We start from the raw sequence: 19,161 nt of genomic DNA on the forward strand, positions 1-19,161 counted from the left end.
TCGAAAAAGAAGGACGCTCATCTTTCAACATAAATCCGAAGATGGGCGTCCTTCTCACAGGGTCGTCCAAATCGGTATAATCGAAAGCCAATTTTGGACGTCCCCAACTGCTTTCCGTCGCAGGGATGGCCAAAGTTCAAGGGGGCGTATCGAAGGTGGGACTTGGGCGTGCCTAACACTAGGACATCCTCGACCCATAATCGAAAGAAACAAGGACATCCCTGATGAACACTTTACCTGGTCGTGTGTTTCTTACGACCAATACACAAAAAGGTGCCCAAAATGACCAGATGACCACCGGAGAGAAATCGGGGATAACCTCCCCTTACTCCCCCAGTGGTCACTAACCCCCTCCCACCCTCAAAAAACATCTTTAAAAATATTGATTGCCAGCCTCTATGCCAGCCTCAGATGTCATACTCAGGTCCATCACAGCAGTATGCAGGTCCCTGGAGCAGTTTTAGTGGGTGTGGTGCACTTCAGGCAGGTGAACCCAGGCCCATCCCCCATCTGTTACGTTTGTGGTGGAAACAGCGAGCCCTCCAAAACCCACCACAAACCCACTGTACCCACATCTAGGTGCCCCCCTTCACCCGTAAGGGCCATGGTAGTGGTGTACAGTTTGGGTAGTGGGTTTTAGGGGGGCTCAGCAGACAAGGTAAGGGAGCTATGTTCCTGGGAGCAATTTATGAAGTCCACCACAGTGCCCCCTAGGGTGCCCAGTTGGTGTCCTGGCATGTCAGGGGGACCAGTGCACTACGAATGCTGGCTCCTCCCACGACCAAATGGCTTGGATTTGGTCGTTTCTGCGATGGACGTCCTTGGTTTCGATTATTGCCAAAAATCAGAAACGACCAAGTCTAGTGACAACCATCTCTAAGGACGACCAAATTTCAGGATTTGGGCGTCCCTGACCGTATAATCGAAACGAAAGATGGACATCCATCTTGTTTCGAAAATAGGGGTTTCCCCACCCCTGGATGGGGACATTTTGCGAGGATGTCCTCATCAAAACTTGGGACGTCCCTTTCGAAAATGCCCCTCCACGCCATACTTTATATTGTTGTTTGAATATTTTTACTGCTGTAATTACATAAGTACATAAGCACTGCCACGCTGGGAAAAGACCAAAGGTCCATCAAGCCCAGCACTCTGTCTCTGACAGTGGCCAATCCAGGCCCCAAGAACCTGGCAAAAACCCAAAATTTAATAATGATCAATGGACTTTTCCTTCAGGAATCTGTCCAGACCCCCTTTAAACTCAGCAAGGTTAGCTGCCGTCACTACCTTCTCCGCACCTTCTCCGATTCCTTTATATCTTTTTTGAGATGAGGCGACCAGAACTGAACACAATACTCCAGGTGCGGTTGCACCATGGAGCGATATAACGGCATTATAACATCCTCATGCTTGGTTTCCATACCTTTTCTAATAACGCTCAACATTCTGTTCGCCTTCTTAGCCGCCGCAGCACGTTGAGCTGAAGATTTCAACGTCCTATCCACGATGACTCCCAGATCCCTTTCTTGGTCCGTAACTCCTAAAGCGGAACCTTGCATGACATAGCTGTAATTAGGGTTCCTCCTTCCCACATGCATCACTTTGCACTTGTCAATGTTGAACCTCATCTGCCATCTGGACGCCCAATCCCCCAGTCTCATGAGGTCTTCTTGCAATCTTTCACACTCCTCCTGCGATGAGACGACCCTGAACTTTGTGTCATCTGCGAATTTAATTACCTCACTAGTTACTCCCATCTCTAGGTCATTTATAAGTATGTTAAAAAGCAGCGGTCCCAGAATAGACCCCTGAAGGACCCCACTAACTACCCTTCTCCATCGAGAATAATGACCATTCAACCTACTCTCTGCTTCCTATCTTTTAACCAGCTTTTAATCCATAATAATACACTGCCTCCGATCCCATGACTCTCCAGTTTCCTTTGAAGTCTTTCATGAGGAACTTTGTCAAACGCCTTCTGAAAATCTAGATACACAATATCCACCGGCTCCCCTTTGTCCACGTTTGTTCACCCCCTCGAAAAAAATGCAGTAGATTTGTGAGGCAAGACTTCCCTTCACTAAATCCGTGATGAGTTTGTTTCAGTAGCCCATGTGCTCTGTAATTTTCTTAATTGCCTCCACCATTTTTCCTGGCACCGATGTCAGACTCACCGGTCTATAATATCCCGGATCTTCTCTGGAACCCATTTTAAAAATCGGCGTTACATTGGCCACCCTCCAATCTTCTGGTACCACACCTGATTTTAGGGATAAATTGCATATTACTATCAGTAGCTCCACAAGTTTGTTTTTCAGATCTATTAATACTCTGGGATGAATACCATCCGGTCCTGGTGATTTACTACTTTTCAGTTTGCAGAAATGCCCCATTACATCCTCCAAGTTTACCGAGAAATCATTTAGTCTTTCTGACTCGTCTGCTGCAAATACCTTTTCCAGCCCCGGTATCCCTCCCAAATCCTCCTCGGTGAAGACCGAAGCAAAGAATTCATTTATTTTATTTTTGTTACATTTGTACCCCGCGCTTTCCCACTCATGGCAGGCTCAATGCGGCGGGCAATGGAGGAATAAGTGACTTGCCCAGAGTCACAAGGAGCTGCCTGTGCCGGGAATCGAACTCAGTTCCTCAGTTCCCCAGGACCTAATTTCTCCGCTATGGCTTTGTCTTCCTTGATCGCCCCTTTAACACCACAGTCGCCTAGCGGTCCTACCGATTCTTTAGCCGGCTTCCTGCTTTTAATATACCTAAAAAAAAGTTTTGCTGTGTTTTTGCTTCTAACACTAACTTTTTTTCAAAGTCCTTCTTAGCCCTCCTTATCTCCTTTTTGCATTTGGCTTGACATTCCTTATGTTTTATCTTATTTTCTTCAGTCGGTTCCCTTCTCCATTTTCTGAAGGATTGTTTTTTGGCTCTAATAGCTTCCTTTACCTTACTGTTTAGCCACGCCGGCTAACGTTTGGTCTTTTTTCCTCTTTTTGTAATACGCGGAATATATTTGCCCTGTACTTCTAGGATGGTGTTTTTGAACAGCATCCACGCCTGATTCAAGTTTTTTACCCTTTCAGCTGTTCCCTTCAGTCTTTTTTTCACCATGCTTCTCATTTTATTGTAGTCTCCTTTTCTAAAGTTAAACCCTAGTGTATTTGATTTCCTGAGTTCACTTACTTCGTAGGCAATATCAAAACTGATCATATTATGATTACTGTTGTCAAGTGGCCCGCGCACCATTACCCCCTGCACCAGATCATAAGCTCCACTAATGATTAAGTCTAGTATTTTTCCTTCTCTTGTCGACTCCTGAACCAGCTGTTCCATGAAGCCGTCCTTGATTTCATCAAGAAATTTCACCTCCCTTGCGTTAACCGGTTTCGTTAACCCAGTCTATATCCGGATAATTGAAGTCACTCATCAATATTACATTGCCCTTTTTATTCGCTTCCCTAATTTCCCTTGACATTGCTGCGTCCGTCTGCTCGTCTTGGCCAGGCAGACGGTAGTACACTCCTATCACCGTCCTTTTCCCCTTTTCATGTGGAATTTCAATCCACAAGGATTCAAATAGGGGTTTTGTCTCCTGCAATATTTGCAGCCTATCCGAGTCAAGGTTCTCATTTACATACAGTGCTACCACTCCTCCAATCCTATCCACCCTGTCGCTACGATATAATTTGTAGCCCTGTACGACTGTGTCCCATTGGTTATCTTCCTTCCACCAGGTCTCAGAGATGCCTATATCATCCAGTTTTTCATTGTGTGCAATGTACTCCACCTCTCCCATCTTATGCCTCAGGCTCCTGGCATTTGCGTATAGACATTTCAATGTATGCTTGTGTTCCGTTTTTATTATGTTTAATACATGGCATTATTAATATGTTGTCTTCTGTCTGGTCATTAATTTTATTTTAGTCCATCTGATCCTCTATGATTTCTTTGTCATCCTTACTCACAAGTAACCCTTTTTTCCCTATCTGGGTGATATCCTCAAAAGATACCTTCTCCCGAACCATGCGCTTTTGAGCGACTGTCGGCCTTCCCCCCGTTTCTAGTTTAAAAGCTGCTCTATTTCCTTTTTAAAAGTTGACGCCAGCAGCCTGGTCCCACCCTGGTTAAGGTGAAGCCCATCAGATCGGAATAGGCTCTCCCTTCCCCAGAATGCTGACCAGTTCCTGACAAACAAAAGAGCAGATCGCTAGGTGGTATTAATCAGACTTTATTGGAGAAATAATCGCCCGACACAGACTGTGTTTCGCCCACAAGGGCTGTGTCAGGGGCGAAACACAGTCTGTGTCGGGCGATTATTTCTCCAATAAAGTCTGATTAATACCACCTAGCGATTTGCTCTTTTGTTTGCTTCCACATTGGATTTTGCGGATCATCTGCCTTCTTGTTTTCTTGGACCAGTTCCTGACAAATCCAAAATCCTCCTCCCCATACCATCGTCTCATCCACGCGTTGAGACTCTGGATCTCTGCCTGTCGCTTGGGCCCTGCATGTGGAACAGATAGTATTTCAGAAAATGCTACCCTAGAGGATCTGGATTTGAGCTTCCTTCCTAAAAGCCTAAATTTAGCTTCCAGAACCTCTCTCCCACATTTTCCTACGTCGTCGTTACCCACGTGTACCAAGACAGCCGGCTCCTCCCCAGCACTATCTAAAATCTTGTCTAGGTGCCGCGTAAGGTCCGTCACCTTCGCACCAGGCAGGCAAGTCACCAGGCGATCCTCACGTCCACCAGCCTCCCAGCTATCTACATGCCTGATTGAGTCGCCAACTACAACAGTGGTCCTATCTTTTCCCCTGTGGGCTGTAATTGGAGACATATCCTATTGCTTATGTTTGACTTATTCTTGCTGTACACTGCCTTGAGTGAATTCCTTCAAAAAGGCGGTAAATAAATCCTAATAAAAATAAAATAATTTTTGTTCAATAAAGCTTATTTTTAAAGTTTGATTACTAATGTTTTTTGACTGATATTTTTATTTTAATTCCTGACTATTGTTTCAGTTCTCTTTGATGTAATTCACGTTGAACTTCGAGACATATGCAAAAAAACATTGCTAACTATGCTCCTTCCCAAGCTTGCCAGGTTTTCACTTCCAGTGTGTAGGGAGGGGGGTGTTGTGAAACGTTATGATGTAATTTGGGAGAATTAAAAAAAACAAAAAAACCCCAAACCTCAACATCTAAAGTTAAAAAAGAAAAACACACACACATAAAGGTGCATTTCTGCTTCAGCAAGAACCTTCCAGGTTACAGTACTGAGCTGATACATGTCTTGCCTTACCTGAATGGTTATGTCAAAACAAGTGTTCCCATCCTCATTTAGGTTTTCAAACATAGCTTTGGAGGCATCAACTAAGAAAATCAAACTGTCCCGGCCAGAGAATCGATAGTCCCCTGAAAAACAGAGCAATAATATGATGCCCTCAGAATCTGTCATTCAAAAAGCCCATGATGTTTTACAGTTTCAGAAAACACATGTCCAGTTCTTGAAAGGACTGACTCATCAATGGCAGAGCAAGGCTAAACTCATTTCAAGTTTTAATACTCCATACCCTCTTCCCCTGTTTTTCTTTAAAAGAAGCCAATGTATTTCAGTGGTAAGAATATTATTATTATTAATTACATTTGCACCCCGCGCTTTCCCACACATAGCAGGTTCAATGCGGCTTACATAGTAAATAGAATTACAAAGTCTTGAAGGAGAATGTTACAAGTTGTAGTAAACATAGTAGTAGCAGGGTTTTGAGCATATGTAAATTAAGCATGGAGAGGTAAACAAAGATAGGATGAGCAAAAGGAGAAGAGATTGGGAGGGGTAAGGAGTAGGAAGGATGGAGAGGAAGAGATTGAGGAATGAGCATAAGGAGATTGTGAGACATGGTCAAAGGTATAATAATCATTGTGGCAGGAATCATGTGGATGGGCTTAAAAAGTTAAGTTGGGTCATTAGGGTAAGGTTTCTTGAAGAGATGGGTCTTCAACATTTTTCTGAATGGTAGATGGTCGTTCATTGTTCAGATGGATCTTGGCAGAGCGCTCCAAAGCTGGCTGCTCAAAAAAGAGAAACTAGATGCATAGGAGGTCTTGTATTTAATACCTTTGCAGTTGAGAAGGTGTAAATTGAGGTAAATACGAGAAGAGGATGATCTATTTCTGGTTGGGAAGTCGATGAGGTTATTCATGTAGTTAGGGGATTCTTCATATATGATCTTATGAATCAGAGTGTGGACTTTAAATGTATTCTTTCTCTGATGGGGAGCCAATGAAGCTTCTCTCGAAGAGGTGTTGCGCTATCGAATCTTGACTTGCCAAAGATAAGTCTGGCTGCCGTGTTTTGGGTAGTCTGAAGTTTCTTCAGGATTAGGGCCTTACATCCTATGAAAACACTGTTGCAGTAATCTGTGTGCATGAGTACTGTGGATTGTACTAGGTTCCGAAAGGTGTCCAGGGAAAGGTATGATTTCACTTGTTTCAAAATCCACATCATATTAAACTTTTTTTTTTTGTGATGAATGTAGCATGGTTTTCGAATGATAAATGGTTATCAATCGTTACTCCAAGTATTTTTAGGTTGTCAGATATGGAGAGTTTAACGTCTGGGGTGCTATGAGTAGTTGGGAGAAGTGGAGAGTATTGAGATGAAAGGACTAGACACCTTTATTAAGCCAAAAAACGTTTTAAGGTGTAAGTTTTTTTTTCTGTCAAAGCAACTTTGCTGTTTTTCTAAACATTAGGAAAAGAACAGTTAGGTTCTGACTGGGACTGTGCATAGTTTTAAGACAGGGGTGGGCAGGCTTTATTTTTTTCAATGTGGGCCACATTAATGACTCTTACCAACACCATGGGCCAAGGGTTCTCCTTAGAGCACCAGCTTAGAGAAGAACTTGAAAGGGAATCCTATTTGAGAGACAGGAGGTCCCCCTTGCAACTCAGGTGGGGGGGGGGGGGGGGGGGTGAGGAAAGAAGGAGACACACATCGCTGAGTCCAGGGTGCAGGGAAGAGCAACTGTTACAGTTTCAAACTCAAGTTTTTCTCCCAGACAGCCGTTCATATGCATCTCCATCCTGCTGGCCTGGCAATTGAGGTTGCTGAGAACAGCTTATATTTTTGAGGTATATAATGTCTAATTTAGTGAGTTTACATTGATTGCCAGTGACTGGCAGAGTTCAAATGCCTACATTTGCCCTTTAGGATGTTACATTTCTTTCCATAGTCAAACTTGGACTCTAGACATCAGAAACACAATCCTTGTATTCCAGCCAACAAGAGTTGCTGGTTGTTCCAAATCCTAAAAAAGCATGTGATCTTGTCAATTATTTGTTTCTTTGCTATAGAAATGACAAGATCACATGCTCTCTCTATTGAAGTAGTTCCCAGGATTAGGAATTCTCTTTATCTTGAGCTTTGTGTAGAAGATTATACGAGGTTTCATAAGCAGAGAACTTTATATTTTCGGTCTTGCCATATCATTTTGTGAATTTATATTGTTTGAGTGATGTGATGCGAGACAAAACAATCAGAAGCTAAAATAGGAGTGGAGGAGTGGTCTAGTGGTTAGGGTGGTGGACTTTGGTCCTGGGGAACTGAGTTCGATTCCCACTTCAGGCATAGGCAGCTCCTTGTGACTCTGGGCAAGTTACTTAACACTCCACTGCCCCATGTAAGCCGCATTGAGCCTGCCATGAGTGGGAAAGCGCGGGGTACATAAGTACATAAGTAGTGCCATACTGGGAAAGACCAAAGGTCCATCTAGCCCAGCATCCTGTCATCGACAGTGGCCAATCCAGGTCAAGGGCACCTGGCACGCTCCCCAAACGTAAAAACATTCCAGACAAGTTATACCTAAAAATGAGGAATTTTTCCAGTCCATTTAATAGCGGTCTATGGACTTGTCCTTTAGGAATCTATCTAACCCCTTTTTAAACTCCGTCAAGCTAACCGCCCGTACCACGTTCTCCGGCAATGAATTCCAGAGTCTAATTACACGTTGGGTGAAGAAAAATTTTCTCCGATTCGTTTTAAATTTACCACACTGTAGCTTCAACTCATGCCCTCTAGTCCTAGTATTTTTGGATAGCGTGAACAGTCGCTTCACATCCACCCGATCCATTCCACTCATTATTTTATACACTTCTATCATATCTCCCCTCAGCCGTCTCTTCTCCAAGCTGAAAAGCCCTAGCCTTCTCAGCCTCTCTTCATAGGAAAGTCGTCCCATCCCCACTATCATTTTCGTCGCCCTTCGCTGTACCTTTTCCAATTCTACTATATCTTTTTTGAGATACGGAGACCAGTACTGAACACAATACTCCAGGTGCGGTCGCACCATGGAGCGATACAACGGCATTATAACATCCGCACACCTGGACTCCATACCCTTCCTAATAACACCCAACATTCTATTCGCTTTCCTAGCCGCAGCAGCACACTGAGCAGAAGGTTTCAGCGTATCATCGACGACGACACCCAGATCCCTTTCTTGATCCGTAACTCCTAACGCGGAACCTTGCAAGACGTAGCTATAATTCGGGTTCCTCTTACCCACATGCATCACTTTGCACTTGTCAACATTGAACTTCATCTGCCACTTGCACGCCCATTCTCCCAGTCTCGCAAGGTCCTCCTGTAATCGTTCACATTCCTCCTGCGACTTGACGACCCTGAATAATTTTGTGTCATCGGCGAATTTAATTACCTCACTAGTTATTCCCATCTCTAGGTCATTTATAAATACATTAAAAAGCAACGGACCCAGCACAGACCCCTGCGGGACCCCACTAACTACCCTCCTCCACTGAGAATACTGGCCACGCAATCCTACTCTCTGCTTCCTATCTTTCAACCAGTTCTTAATCCATAATAATACCCTACCTCCGATTCCATGACTCTGCAATTTCTTCAGGAGTCTTTCGTGCGGCACTTTGTCAAACGCCTTCTGAAAATCCAGATATACAATATCAACCGGCTCCCCATTGTCCACATGTTTGCTTACCCCCTCAAAAAAATGCATTAGATTGGTGAGGCAAGACTTCCCTTCACTAAATCCGTGCTGACTTTGTCTCATCAGTCCATGTTTTTGTATATGCTCTGCAATTTTATTCTTAATAATAGCCTCCACCATCTTGCCCGGCACCGACGTCAGACTCACCGGTCTATAATTTCCCGGATCTCCTCTGGAACCTTTCTTAAAAATCGGAGTAACATTGGCTACCCTCCAGTCTTCCGGTATTACACTCGATTTTAGGGACAGATTGCATATTTCTAACAGTAGCTCCGCAAGTTCATTTTTTAGTTCTATTAATACTCTGGGATGAATACCATCAGGTCCCGGTGATTTACTACTCTTCAGCTTGCTGAACTGACCCATTACATCCTCCAAGGTTACAGAGAATTTGTTTAGTTTCTCCGACTCCCCCGCTTCAAATATTCTTTCCGGCACCGGTGTCCCCCCCAAATCCTCCTCGGTGAAGACCGAAGCAAAGAATTCATTTAATTTCTCCGCTACGGCTTTGTCCTCCTTGATCGCCCCTTTAACACCATTTTCGTCCAGCGGCCCAACCGACTCTTTGGCCGGTTTCCTGCTTTTAATGTATCTAAAAAAGTTTTTACTATGTATTTTTGCTTCCAACGCTAATTTCTTCTCAAAGTCCTTTTTTGCCCTCCTTATCTCCGCTTTGCATTTGGCTTGGCATTCCTTATGATCTATCCTGTTACTTTCAGTTGGTTCTCTTCTCCACTTTCTGAAGGATTGTTTTTTGGCTCTAATGATTTCCTTTATCTTACTGTTTAGCCACGCCGGCTGACGTTTAGTCTTTTTTCCCTTTTTTCTAATACGTGGAATATATTTGTCCTGAACCTCCAGGATGGTGTTTTTAAACAGCATCCACGCCTGATGCAAGTTTTTTACTCTGCGAGCTGCTCCTTTCAGTCTTTTTTTCACCATTTTTCTCATTTTGTCGTAATCACCTTTTCTATAGTTAAACGCTAGCGTACTTGATTTCCTAGTTTCACTTCCTTCAATGCCAATATCAAAACCGATCATATTATGATCACTGTTATCAAGCGGCCCTCGTATCGTTACCCCCTGCACTAGATCATGAGCACCACTAAGGACTAAGTCTAGTATTTTTCCTTCTCTTGTCGGCTCCTGAACTAGCTGTTCCATGAAGCTGTCCTTGATTTCATCAAGAAATCTTATGTCCCTTGCGTGTACAGATGTTACATTAACCCAGTCTATATGCGGGTAATTGAAATCCCCCATTATTATTGTGTTGCCCAGTTTGTTTGCGTCCCTGATTTCCTTTAACATTTCCGCATCCGTCTGTTCGTCCTGGCCAGGCGGACGGTAGTACACTCCTATCACTATCCTTTTCCCCTTTGCACATGGAATTTCAATCCACAGTGATTCCAAGGAGTGTTTTGCTTCCTGCAGAATTTTCAATCTATTTGATTCAAGGCTCTCGTTAATATACAATGCTACCCCTCCACCAATCCGATTCACCCTATCACTACGATATAATTTGTACCCCGGTATGACAGTGTCCCACTGGTTATCCTCCTTCCACCAGGTCTCAGAGATGCCTATTATATCTAATTTTTCATTTAGTGCAATATATTCTAACTCCCCCATCTTATTTCTTAGGCTCCTGGCATTCGCATATAGACATTTCAAACTATGTTTGTTGTTCCTAAGTACATCATGCTTAGTACTTGACAGTATTAATTGGCAATCTTTTGTCTGATTTTTATTGTTATTTAAAGATACCCGATCTACTACAATCTCTTTTGCAACCTCACTATCAGGATACTCTATCTTCCCTGTTATGGTGATATCTTTGAAAGATACCTTATCCCGAACCATGCTCTTTTGAGCGACTGTCGGCCTTCCCCCCATTTCTAGTTTAAAAGCTGCTCTATCTCCTTCTTAAACGCCGATGCCAGCAGCCTGGTCCCACTCTGGTTAAGATGGAGCCCATCCTTTCGGAATAGGCTCCCCCTTCCCCAGAATGTTGCCCAGTTCCTAACAAATCTAAAGCCCTCCTCCCTGCACCATCGTCTCATCCACGCATTGAGACTCTGGAGCTCTGCCTGTCTCTTGGGCCCTGCGCGTGGCACAGGTAGCATTTCAGAAAATGCTACCCTGGAGGATCTGGATTTCAGCTTTCTACCTAAGAGCCTAAATTTTGCTTCCAGAACCTCTCTCCCACATTTTCCTATGTCATTGGTACCCACATGTACCAAGACAGCGGACTCCTCCCCAGCACTATCTAGAATCCTATCTAGGTGACACGTGAGGTCCGCCACCTTCGCACCAGGCAGGCAAGTCACCAGGCGATCCTCACGTCCACCAGCCACCCAGCTATCTATATGCCTAATGATCGAATCACCAAGTACAACAGCTGTCCTAACCTTTCCCTCCCGGGCAACATTTGGAGATATATCCTTGGTGCGAAAGGATAATACATCCCCTGGTGGGCAGGTCCTGGCTACAGGAGTACTTCCTACTTCACCAGGGTGATGCTCTCCTTCTAGGAGACCTCCCTCCTCCAAGGTAGCACAAAAAAAAATATATAACTATTTAGTTACATTTTAGATGTATTAGATGTATTAATTATATTGTGAATAGCTGATTATGATCTGCCTAGTATTGTAGAAGATGAGCAAATATTAATAAAATGAAATCAAAACAAAATGAGTGTGTAGTGATTTAAAAAAAGATTTCAAGCATGGTTGGCATTACAATGGCGCAACCTGGGCAACTGCCCTGGGCCCCCATCCCATGGGGTCCCAAGCCAAACTGCGACTCAAGGAGCAATAGCCTAAAACATAAGAATAGCCATACTGGATCAAATCAATGGTCCATCTAGCCCAGTATCCTGTTTCCAATAGCGGCCAATCCAGGTCACAAGTATCTGGCAGAAACCCATATAGAGTAACATTCCACGCTACCAATTCCAGGGCAAGCAGTGGCTTCTCCATAGCTGTCTCAATAAGTACTACAACTACTACTACTACTAAACATTTCTAAAGCGCTACTACGGTTACGCAGCGCTGTACAGTTTAACATAGAAGGACAGTCCTTGTTCAAGGAGCTTACAATCTAAAGGACAAATGTACAGTCAGTCAAATAGGGGCAGTCTAGATTTCCTGAATAGGTATAAAGGTTAGGTGCCGAAGCAGGGCCGTGCCAAGAGTCTGTGGCGCCCCCCTGCAGAAGATCAGTTGGCGCCCCCAGCGCCCCCCGCAGACGAACAGTTGGCCCGTGCGCCCCCTCCCCCCCCGTGAAAATGATCGCTGCCCTCCCATCCACGCTCCTCTCTCCCCTGCCCTCGCGCTCCCATGTCCCAACTGCCTGCCCCCTCTTCTCCCCCCCCCCCAAGATCCCTTTTAAATTTACCTCCGTCCGGCAGCGAAGGCGCAGCGTCAGTGAAGGAGGTGGCGCTCCCGTCTTTACTAGTCTTCCCTTCGCTCAATGTCCCGCCTTCTTCTGACGTCATTTCCTTGACGTCAGAAGAAGGCGGAACATTGAGTGAAGGGAAGACTAGTAGAGATGTCGGGAACGCCGCCTCCTTCACTGATGCTGCGCCTTCGCTGCCGGAGGTAAATTTAAAAGGGATCTTGTTGGGGGGGAGAAGAGGGCGGGCAGTTGGGACATGGGAGCAGAAGGGCGAGATAAGCATGGTGCGGCGGGGCGCCCCCCTAGAGGACGGCGCCCTCCTGCCGTGCTTACCTCGCTTACCGTGTTGGCACAGCCCTGTGCCGAAGGCAACACTGAAGAGGTGTGCTTTGAGCAAGGATTTGAAGATGGGTAGGGAGGGGGCTTGGCGCAAGGGCTCAGGAAGTTTATTCCAAGCATAAGGTGAGGCGAGGCTTTTCCTTCAGGAACTTGTCCAAACCCGTTTTAAACCCAGAAATGCTAACTGCTGTTACTACATCCTCTGGCAGCGAGTTCCAGAGCTTAACTATTCTTTGAGTGAAAAAATAGTTCCTCCTATTTGTTTTAAAAGTATTTCCATATAACTTCATTGAGTGTCCTCGGTTTTTGAAAGAGTAAAAAATTGATTCACTTCTACTCGTTCTACAAAATCCTGAGTGGTGTAGACCTCAATCATATCTTCCCTCAGCTGTCTCTTTTCCAAGATGAAGAGCCCTAACCTCTTTAGCCTATTATATGAGAGGAGTTCCATCCCCTTTATAATTTTGGTCACTCTTCTTTGAACCTTTTCTAATTCTGCTATATCTTTTTCTTTACATTTATTTTTCTCCCAGTTACTACTTATGGATCCAGTACACTTTCTCTTCTTGGTACTCTCCCTTCCTAATCTGTTTCTCCATCTGAAACCACTGTACACTGCAGGAACACATTGTCCACCCTCTGTATTCATCATCTCACCATCTTTTTTTTTCCTCTTCCTTCTCAGCTCTCTTCAACATTTCCTTCCTTCCTTCCATCCCTCTCCTTTCTTTTTTTTTTTTTATTTCATGAAGTCTTTATTATCCATTAAAACATAACAGAAAGCTCATGTAGCAGTACGTATAATACATAATTGCTGAATTGAAACAGGCATTTACATGCAACTTAGGCACCTCTTTTCCACATTTCAATGTCCCGCTAAGAAACATAAGGAACTTCATAATTTTTTTTAAAGTTTTTAACTGGAAAATACTTCCCCCCCTCAACACCCACCCATCTCCCCCCATCCCTCCCCCTAGCCATACCCTAGGGAGGTCACTTAACACATCCTTCCATTCACCACTGTCACAACTCTCACTACACACTCTGAGCACTTAGAAGAAAAGGCTTCCAAACAGAATACCATTTACTCTGCTGTTGTCTGCGCTCTGCTAAGAGTCTCTCAATTTCACAGACATACTTCAATTTATAGAGCTATCTCTATGGAGGAACCACAGCCCGTTTCCAGTAACAGGCTATGACCACCCTTGCTGCACACAGTGAATGCCTCAACAGTGCCTGATGAGCAGGTGTTAGACCCCCCTGCCTTTACAGAAAAGAGAAAGATCTCGGGGGCCCAATTAACTGTGCAACCCAGCCAGCTCTGCAGCCTACTATGTATTGATTTCCAGAACGCTCTGACTTTTACACAATGCCACCACACATGCCCCATTGTTCCCCTATTACCACACCGCTTCCAACACAAGCCTGAGGAGTCTGGATATATACGCTGGAGGCGTTAAGGAGTAAGGTACCATCTATACAGCACTTTCACTGCATTCTCTTTAAAGGGTACATGAGATGACACCTTCGCCACCGCCCGCTCTATCCTCTCCCATCCTGCATCTCCCAAGGCCATACCCAGCTCCCTCTGCCAACCTGTGAAGTGTATAAAGTGGAGCCTGTGCGCTACTACATTTATATAAACAGCCAATCAGACCTCTAGATGAAGTGCGCTTTTCACAGATCTCTTCCAAACCTAACTTTTCCCTTCCCATTACCACATTTATTGCCGCCGTCCTGAGAAAATGAGACAGCTGGCGATACGCGAATTCATCCTTCCCCACCACTGGGTACCTCTTTGTCAAGGCAGAAAAGGACAACAACACATCCGCCTCGAACATTTGACCCCAAGTTCGCAAGCCCTCCCCATACCATCTCGTGAATACTCCTCTTGTGTCACCAGGCAAAAACAAAGGATTAAACGCTATAGGCGACAAACGGGATAGGACATCTTTTATTTGGAAAAAGGCTATCCCCATAGTGAAGTGTAACAGATATGGATGAGCACAATCCCTCCCCCAGCGATCTATGCAACCTTGGAAGCCACATAAGCGCCCCCAACGGCCTCTGGCCCAATGAATGCTGCTCCAGATGCTCCCATTGCCTATCTGGTTAGTCCTGATACCATTCAACAGCTGCCTTCCCTTGCGCTGCTCTATAATACCATATAAGGTTAGGGACTCCCATCCCTCCCTTCCTTCTCTCTTGATAAAGAAGAAAACGCGACAACTGCGGGCGCTTCCCTGCCCAGACGAAAAGCACAATGCGATCCTGTAGAGCGGCAATAAATCGCCTGGGCATCATCACAGGAAGGACTTGGAATAAGTATAGCAGACGCGGCAAAACATTCATCTTAACAATGGCTATCCTACCAAACCAAGAAACAGCCATGTCCCCCCACTTCCCCAGATCTGTTGCAATAACTCTAGCCAAACCCTTACAGTTAGCTGAGAAAAGCTCAGAAAGATTTGAGGTCACATTCACCCCCAAATAACGAATTCCCTTTTTAGCCCAGCGAAATGGGAAAGAAGACTTCAAAGAATCCTCTAATTCCACAGGAAGAGCGACGTTTAATGCCTCCGACTTTGTCATATTCACTTTGAACCCGGATACTGCCGCATACTCCTCTATAACATTTAGAAGGCAAGGAAACGTGGTCAAGGGCCGGGTTACAAACAACAAAACATCATCAGCGAAAAGAGACAGTTTTGCGCCCTGCCCGCAATATTAACTCCCGAGATGATTGGATTCATTCGCACCCTAGAGGCAAAAGGCTCCATCACCATAGCAAATAATAAAAGGAGACAAAGGACATCCCTGGCGAGTTCCTCTATACAAAGCAAACATCTCCGAGTTACTCCCACTGACCCTCACACACGCTCTAGGGGAGTCATAAAATGCTTGTATTCATACCCGGAACTGTACCCCAAACCCAAAAGCCTCCAGGACCTTGTACATAAAGGGCCAATGAACCCTGTCGAAGGCTTTTTCCGCATCCAATCCAAGGAGACACAGAGGCCCCTGGGCCCTTTTAGCCAAATGCATGAGGTCCAACACCCGTATGATATTATCCATTGCCTTTCTATATGACACAAATCCCACCTGATCAGGGTGTATAAGTACCGGGAGCAGCGGGGCCAAAGGATTCGCCAAGACTTTCCTAGTATTTTAACATCTGCACTCAAAACCAAAACAGGCTGATATGAGCCACATTCCGTGTGATCCTTATCTGGTTTGGGCAGCACCGCTATCCACACATCCCTCATAGACAGTGGCAAAGACTCCCCTGCACCCACCTGGTTGAATACATCCGCAAGGAGCGGTGGCAGCTCCATGGCAAATTTCTTATAAAACTCGTTAGGAAACCCATCTAACCCCGGAGACTTATAAGAAGGGAGACTATGAATGGCTTCCTGTATCTCTAATGGGGTAACCGGTTTGTCCAACAGGGCCTGCTGCTGACATGTCAAGGTAGAGAGATCGCTGTCTGCCAAATACTCTTCTATTGTCTCCAAAGAAGGATTAATCTCCTGTGCATACAAGGCTTGATAAAAGTCCCCAAAAGGCCAACGGATAAGCTCGGAAGTACGCAACGCACCCCCTTACCATCCTTTACCTGAGTAACCATACGCTCTACTTTTTGCCTACATAATCGCACTACAAGGAGTCGACCCGCTTTGTTGGCAAATTCATACGAACCGACCTGATATTTCGCTTGCATATGACTAAGTTGATCCGAATAGATGGAATCTAACTGTAATCTCTGCTCGCGCAGCTCATGCAAAATCTGAGATTAGCCTTATGCTGCTCCTCCAAGACGTGAATTCTCTCCATACATCTCGCTATCTGAGCTTTACGCGAGCGCTTACTAGTTATTGCAAAAAATAACCTCTGGTCACCACCTTCATGGCATCCTACACCGTGTTGAGTGAAGGCCCTGATTCAATATTAAACTCCAAGTATTCCTTTAAAACTTTCCTATAGCCCTCCACCACCTACATTTCTATTACTATGCTGGGCTGAGCCATATGGGGCCACCATAAGCTACATCCCTACAATATGAGATAACATACAAAGACAATGTGATGAAACTTTGTTAAATCACTCAAATTGTTTAAGGTACCTTTCCGTCCTCTACCCAAGATCACACCCCGCTGCCCTAGTTATACCTCCAGTTTCAGCCCCTTCTTCCTCCTCCTCTTCTTCATCCTCATCTGGGTTAAAAGACTTCCAGTCTGCCATGGTTGTTTTTGTTTCCTAAAGTAAAAAGTGAACAGCCAAAACATTACACAAAACAGGTTAAATTTTTCTCCATAGTTTCACATTTTGCACAAACCTTTTCTCTTCACAAAATAGGTAAAGAGAATACAGCACCATAGGAAACCAAAACAATATCACACAAGTTCAGAAGCATGAAAACAAGTCGACCAGAAGAGCCTAGAGAAAATGGTGCTGCCATAACCTTCCCACATCCATACAAGCTGACTACCCAGATTACAGCAATTACCACACCCTCAAACACTGCAAAAATACCAAAGTCACGCGTATTAGGTTGCCCTCGCACGTCCACAGCTCCTCTTCACACGCATGCAACAAGAAGGTGCAAGTGTCCGCAAGTCCGTGCGCCACGCCCTCCCCCGGTCAGGCATCTGTCCCTCGTCTCACCTTGTCTTTTCCACTAAAAAACAGCCCGTCACCCAAACTACCTGCGACTAAATTTAGGGTCTTCCCTGTTTGTTTCTCTCTTCCGCGTCCGTCCCGCCCGGAAACAGGAATAGCGTCAGATTAGGGTGGGACGCGGCAGAGAGACGGCTCCGGGGGGTTGGTCGCTGCAGGTATCTTGTGTCACGTGCTGCCGCTGGCTATCTTTAGCGGGAAAGACGAGTTTAGGAGGATGGGAGGGGAGGAGAGATGTTGTACTGCGGGCTGGGGTTGTTGGTTATTGTATGTTTTTGCTTCATCGCATTTGGAAACATTGATATATCGGGCCGGCTTTGACCTCACTGACGTCCTTGTGTTGGGGTTAGCCAGGAGCTGCCTGGAGGAAGGGTGCAGGATTTAGCTTTGGAAATGCTAAAGGAGAGAGACAGCGCCCGTCTCATTCAGAGCCGCAGTTTGCAATAGGCTTTCGATTGCATTCAAGTTTATGCGCGTATCATAACGAAATTATACACGATCTACACAAAACCGAACTCTTAACACATGACTGATTAAGCAATTCACTTAAACCTTATGCGGAATAGGGACTCTATTTAGTCGACGACCTGCATGTTACTAACCAATCTACTACTCAGGAGCCTTCATGCACTACCACAATTTTTCTCTTCTTTACCATGTATGTATGCACATGTTATCTAATATAATAAAACGCACCGTGAACGTTCTAATGAGGACAACGTTCTGAAGTCACTAAAACACTCCCTGAAGGGTTCGTGGGGTTCGTGGCGTTCGTGGTGTGAAGCCAGCCAGGCTGCCAGCCGTCGTCTCTGCCCCGCCGTCGCGTCAAACGTCATGACGTCGACGGCGCAAAAAAAAAACAAAAACAAAACGCTGCGTCAAGGAAGGAGGCGGCGCTCCCGACGTCGCTAGCCTTCCCTTCGCTGTGTTCCGCCTTCTTCTGACGTCAAGGATGACGTCAGAAGAAGGCGGAACACAACGAAGGGAAGGCTAGACGTCGGGAGCGCCGCCTCCTTCCCTGACGCTGCCGGAACCGCCGCCACGGAGGTAACTTTAAAAAAAAAAAGGGATGTAGGGGGAAGAGAAGAGGGTGGGCAGTTGAACAATGGGAGTGGGAGGGCAGAAGAGAAACGACAGCAAGGATGCGAAGGGGGGGGGAAGACGGGACATGCTGGGACATGGGAGACAGAAGAGCATGGATGCGAGGGGGGGTCATGGAAGGGAGAGAGGGGAATTGCTGGAAAAGGATGAATGGAGGGGGCAGGGGACAGAGAAGCATGGATGGGCATGGATTGAGATGGCAGGGCTCAGGGTGAGAGGGGAATTGCTGGAAAAGGATGAATGGAGGGGGCAGGGGACAGAGAAGCATGGATGGGCATGGATTGAGATGGCAGGGCTCAGGGAAAGAGGGGAATTGCTGGAAAATGATGAATGGAGGGGGCAGGGGACAGAGAAGCATGGATGGGCATGGATTGAGATGGCAGGGCTCAGGGAGAGGGAAATTGCTGGAAAAGGATTAATGGAGGGGGCAGGGGACAGAGAAGCATGGATGGGCATGGATTGAGATGGCAGGGCTCAGGGTGAGAGGGGAATTGATGGAAAAGGATGAATGGAGGGGGCAGGGGACAGAGAAGCATGGATGGGCATGGATTGAGATGGCAGGGCTCAGGGTGAGAGGGGAATTGCTGTAAAAAGGATGAATGGAGGGGGCAGGGGACAG

At 45.5% G+C, this 19,161-nt stretch overlaps 1 protein-coding gene across 2 annotated transcripts in view; it reads right to left on the reverse strand.

Moving 5' to 3' along the window:
* XRCC6 (X-ray repair cross complementing 6) overlaps positions 1-18,178 on the reverse strand; it is a 141,038-nt gene extending 122,860 nt beyond the window's left edge. The window contains exons 1-3 of one of the 2 annotated variants that reach the window (XM_030207770.1): positions 18,138-18,178; positions 16,934-17,021; positions 5,309-5,421 (exon numbers count right to left, since the gene is read on the reverse strand). In XM_030207770.1, coding sequence (XP_030063630.1) covers positions 5,309-5,421; positions 16,934-17,006 — 186 coding nt within the window. In that variant the 5' untranslated portion in view covers positions 17,007-17,021; positions 18,138-18,178. Of the gene's footprint in view, positions 1-5,308; positions 5,422-16,933; positions 17,022-17,470; positions 17,545-18,137 lie in introns of those variants that run through there. The other variant, XM_030207781.1, reaches the window with a different exon arrangement.
* Positions 18,179-19,161: the final 983 nt, after the last annotated feature.

Source organism: Microcaecilia unicolor, chromosome 1 (assembly GCF_901765095.1).
Source record: "Microcaecilia unicolor chromosome 1, aMicUni1.1, whole genome shotgun sequence".
NCBI classification, from domain to species: Eukaryota; Metazoa; Chordata; class Amphibia; order Gymnophiona; family Siphonopidae; genus Microcaecilia; species Microcaecilia unicolor.